Source organism: Ziziphus jujuba, chromosome 8 (assembly GCF_031755915.1).
Source record: "Ziziphus jujuba cultivar Dongzao chromosome 8, ASM3175591v1".
Lineage (NCBI taxonomy): Eukaryota > Viridiplantae > Streptophyta > Magnoliopsida > Rosales > Rhamnaceae > Ziziphus > Ziziphus jujuba.
This window is the reverse complement of record NC_083386.1, coordinates 11,157,075-11,161,885: the sequence shown is the minus strand read 5'-3', so window position 1 is coordinate 11,161,885 and position 4,811 is coordinate 11,157,075. Positions and strand designations below refer to the sequence as shown.

At 36.7% G+C, this 4,811-nt stretch overlaps 1 protein-coding gene across 3 annotated transcripts; it reads right to left on the bottom strand.

Moving 5' to 3' along the window:
- Positions 1–299: 299 nt before the first annotated feature.
- Positions 300–4,530, bottom strand: LOC107413405 (uncharacterized). Of its 3 annotated transcripts, none has more exons than XM_048470673.2 (4): positions 4,060–4,530; positions 3,099–3,951; positions 800–1,348; positions 300–651 (listed from the first exon to the last, which is right to left on the bottom strand). In XM_048470673.2, the coding sequence occupies exons 2-4, from the start codon at positions 3,936–3,938 to the stop codon at positions 544–546; spliced, it is 1,497 nt and encodes a 498-aa protein (XP_048326630.2). In that variant the 5' UTR covers positions 3,939–3,951; positions 4,060–4,530; the 3' UTR covers positions 300–543. The 3 variants fall into 3 exon arrangements, with proteins under 3 accessions (XP_048326630.2, XP_024927074.3, XP_048326629.2); XM_025071306.3 differs by having other exon boundaries at positions 4,073–4,530; XM_048470672.2 differs by having other exon boundaries at positions 301–651; positions 3,099–4,530.
- Between the last annotated feature and the right edge of the window lie 281 nt (positions 4,531–4,811).

Genomic DNA, 4,811 nt, shown 5'->3' with positions numbered 1-4,811 from the left:
TATTTGTTTTATTCAACATTTTATGATTACGCAAAGTATCTTTGAATTCAACAGACAAACAAGGAGGCAAAAAAAAAATGGCACAAAGTATCTTTGAGCTCAATTAAATGTCTTCGGCCTTTATTAACATATTTCACTTTTTTTCTTTTTCCTTTTTAAAAAGTCATGTTCAACTTTTTATTATGGGGCATTTCTGCGCATATTTTTTAAAAAAGCACAAAAGAATGATTCGGATGATTTTTTTCTTTCATCATTTTCCGCCCTTTTTAAAAAAAAATAAAAAACAAAAAAGAAATTCTGAAAGTTGTTCTTCCTGGACTGAAACTCATGAAAAATTACAACTAGAAAACAAAAAGGGGAAAGTTTCTTCAAATTGAATTATCCAATTTAAGCTGCATCTTTGTTTCTTTAATCTTCGTTCGCTTTAATATTGTTAACTGAATTATTTACTCGAACGTAAATTCTCCAATATCTCACATCTAATGCTAATAAACCATCCTCCATGCTATAATTGAAAAAAAAGAAAAAAAGAAAAAGACCCTTTTATACCGTAATAGTTTCCTTTGCTCTGCAATTTCTAATTCTAATCCGCATGTCACCATTCTTTATGCTTCCACGGTCCATAATCTCACAGCATTTTCTGTGTGGAGCCTGCTCATACAATCAAAAAGATCATAGTTTATTAGACGAAGAAACTATATGCATTTCAAAATTTTTCAATGCATGCATGTTCTTCATGGGAAAAAAAAAATCTACAATATTTCTGCAAACACATATTTTGATGCTTGTAAAATATCACCTTCTTCCAATTAGCCGGGTCCATCTTTATGGAGGAAACTATAATTCTTTGCACTGTCATTACACGGCCATAATCTTCTCTATTACATTGCTTCCCATCCTTAGCCACAAACCTCTTATAAATGGAGAGACTTCCACTCTTAGTACTCGTCTCCTCAACTCGGTCCAGAAAATAAATAACGGGTCGTTGACACGGGTTAGAACTCATGGGTCGGGTATTGAATGTGAAAGGTCCATTACTCCAACTCCTCCAAGTTTTGAACGTCTGAAATGGTCTCTGGAGCTCCAAAACGGGTACCATTGAAGGGTAAATCTGGAGAGTGTAGCCCCATGAAATTGATATTGACCATTTACGCTTTCTGTCATAGCAAAAGCATTGCTGTAGGATTCGGCTCGGGTCGACCCGGTATGCCTTCATTAGGGACTTGAATGAGTCCATTTGGGTCTGGTTTGGGAAAATGGGTTCAAATTGGTCAAGATGGTGAAGGGACACAAGTGGTGCCAATGGGTGTGCTGCTAGAAGACCATATGGGTCTCCTCTAATATCCAACTGTAACAAAATTACAAACAAAAATCAGCAAAGAAAATTGAAAGATAGATATATCATGTACTTGTGGATATTAATTATAATTTTTGGCCACAAAAACGGCTGAGGTTGACTAACATGAACGTGTGATGGGCAATTTCACTTTCCCTTTCCATGACTGTCAATATCTCATTAATGCAAATTTTTTTTTTTTTTTTTTTTTAGCTTGCAAGGTGTAATCTCACTAACTTTATGTTGTTGGAATGGTAAAGTACACCAACCAGTCTGGATTCTTAATCTATAAAACGGGTCCATAATCTTACACAAAAAACACCCTTGTTCTAAAGTCTTGGGGCATTGCTTGGATGGTTAAATTGAGCAAACACTTTTCATTTAAAAAAAATAAAATAAAAGGAAAAAAACTCACTTAAAGAACCTTGTAGAAGAATGGTAGTTGGTATTTTTTTTTTTTTTTTTTTTTTTAAAAAAAAAAAACTTTAAATGTAGAAAGAACGACTTGGACCGCAGGGCAAGATACTTTTTGCCAAAGTGATTATGGTGGCAGTACAAAAGGACAAAGCAAACTTTAATTTTTGAGGACCATCACTCCTAACATAGCTTAACAGGTGGCAACCGTGGCACAGGCTTGCTATACAAAGGACAAGACAGGTAGAAAAAAGTTTGCCTAGGTAAAAAAAACAAAAATAAAAAAATGGTTTTTGCATTCTCAATTCTCGTGGTGCTTAGGAAAAGATTTAAACTAAATTAAAAAAATAAAAAGATACCCTCCCTAATAAAGACGAATTAGAACACACCTTATGATTGTGTAATAGTGTTTTTAGCCCACCTAAATCAACTTTTCCCCACGTTAATTTTAATGAAGCCTCTATCAAATATGTGACACGTAAACACATATACAAAAATTTTGAATAAAAGAACAATCTATATGCACTACACAATCTCTTGGAGAATCCATCACAAATTCCCACCCAACATGCTAGCCACATTTAATTAAACTATGGCCTAGGAGCGTGTAATATACTGTTCTTTTTTACATATATGATGTGTGTATATTTTACATGTTTTGTTTGAAGAGCTTTACAAATGTCCAATTACTAATGGATTTTTCTTTTTTTCCTCTTCTTTCCTTTATAGATGTCCAAGGAATAATACCAAATGCTGTTTTCTTTCTTGTTCCCAGTGATTCTTTAATTGTTTATTCTTCCTCCCCCAAACAAGTCAGTAAAATATTCTTACATATTTATACCATTCCCTCAACGTTGTTTAGAATTTCAAATGTTAGCCAGCCTACATTTAAGGAAAATTCTACCCATTAGGAGGATATAGGTGAAAAAATTACCATATTTCTTGGATTAAATGAGAGATTTTACACCCCCAAAAAACAATAAAGGAAAATAATTATGGCAAAGAAAGAAAAAGGAATTCAAAATGATTTTCCCAATTGAGTCTCAATAAATCAGAATCAAATTTACTTGGAGGTCAATTTGCAAAAGCAAATCAAAGTTGAAGTGGGTCTCACACTTGTCACTTAAAAATCAAAAAAGTTCCACCCCTTTGGAAACGCCATGAGAAATAAAACCACAGCGTGACGGAAATTACAAAACCTACACGTGGCGCCCAATTGATCCACAAGCCCCCATCAAAAAGATAGTCAAGCTTATACTTCCCACTCGAAATGCGCCACGTGTAAATTCATAATGGCAAAGAGGGGAAAAAAAAAAAAAAAAGGCAACATGATACAACGACAACGTACCTGGTGGAACCCATCTTGTTGGGTGAGGGGCACACCGATCTCGTTGATACATGCCCAGATCCTTTGATCAGAGCCGTAGAATCTGTAGTACCTGTCCAGACAACCGTCGATAATGTTGACCAGCTTGGCTGCCAACGGATAACTGACAGCGATACCCCCTCCACCAAACGCCATGTCGTAGGAATGCAACACATCCTGTTCCACGCTCTCGGAATTCCCACCAATGTAGTACATCTGATTGTGATCGTATGTCGCTAACACCGAAACCAAGTTGTCAGTGAAAAACACCGAATCATCGTCTCCCATTACGAACCACCTCACGTTCGGCAAACCCAGTTTGAAACTCTCCAAAACGATTCGGGCGATTCGTACGGCCGATTGAGAGCTCAAGTACCTGAACCGGGTCCAGTCTTCAGAAACCCGATACGGAATCGGACCGGTTTTTTGTTTCTCCTCCTTGGGTTCTTCGTCCAACCAGAGGTAACCGCGAGTGGCGTTTGGGACCCACCATTGCTCCATGTACGGCCTGCGTTTCGGCAATGTCTTCACCGAGGCTCCGATACCGAAAAGGATGTGGGAGATGTTTGTGGGTCCCGATTCTCCGACTGAAACGTCTCGGGATGTGCGATTCAAATCGGGTGGGACGAACCACTGAGACCGTGTGAAGAAAGCAGAGTAGAGAGCGAGGATAATGGAGGAGACGAGGCAGACTAATAGGCCTGCCCGCATGAACAGCGAGATTAAATCGGCCGGTTTCTCTGGGAAAGCGAAAAAGTTCGACGCTTTCAGCAATTCTTGACTCGTTCCGAAACGACTCTTAGTCTGAGACATCTGACTCATCTTTTCTCTTTCTCTTTGAAAAAAAATAAAAACAAACAAACAAACAAACAGAAAAGAATTCGTATAAACCGAAAACGGCGATTTTTCCGGGGCTAAAAAAAATAAAAATAAAAATAAAAACCTTAATTTGTTACATTTACTCGGAAAACTGTGAATTTATCCACCTAGGTTGATGATCAGCAACAAGAATTTTCATAAACACTAAAGAAAGAAAATGGCTTTTGCTGATCAACCCCTGGAAAATTCAGAAACCCAGAAGAACAGTAAATTTATGAAACTGCCCAGAATTGCATAAAAGGTTTGCATTCATCTAACAGTGCAAACCCTCGAGTACTCTTCCTCTTCTTTTTCTTTTTTTCTTTAATTAAAGAGGGGAAAAAAAAAAAAAAACTTTTTTCACCACAGATGAGGAAAAAAGAAGCTTAATTGGTTTTTAATGCGTGAGATCCTCTATAAAGAGGATGATAGTATGGTGATGTTTGTCCACAAAGAAAATGAAAGAAAATATTTGGTAAAAGAGAAGGGAAGAGAGGAGTGAAGCACAAAAATGAAAGCAGAGTGCCTGTGTTTGTTTTTCACTATGTCCTAATTTTGTGTGTGGGTTTCATTTAAGAGAAAGTGGGTCAATCTGGACCATCGCCAGGTGATCGAACGGTGTTTCAATTCTCACACGGCATGTATCTGTAGCAGGCAACCAGTGACAACTACCAAACAGATTATAATGTCAAATCAAAACAACACCCCTAGAAATAATGCTCTTTTTGATAAAAATATTTAATTTTTTAGATCATAATTATAAGTAAACGCTCTTTCTCACATTGAGTCAATTATTAATTAATGAGAATTTTATGTTATTTGATAATTTAAATAATT

Coding starts and splice junctions, on each gene's coding strand:
- LOC107413405 (XM_048470673.2), bottom strand. CDS start 3,938: ATGAGTCAGATGTCTCAGACTAAGAGTCGTTTCGGAACGAGTCAAGAA. Junction 1,349..3,098: donor AACAAGATGGGTTCCACCAG/GTACGTTGTCGT, acceptor ATTTTGTTACAG/TTGGATATTAGAGGAGACCC. Junction 652..799: donor ACCCGGCTAATTGGAAGAAG/GTGATATTTTAC, acceptor TTGTATGAGCAG/GCTCCACACAGAAAATGCTG.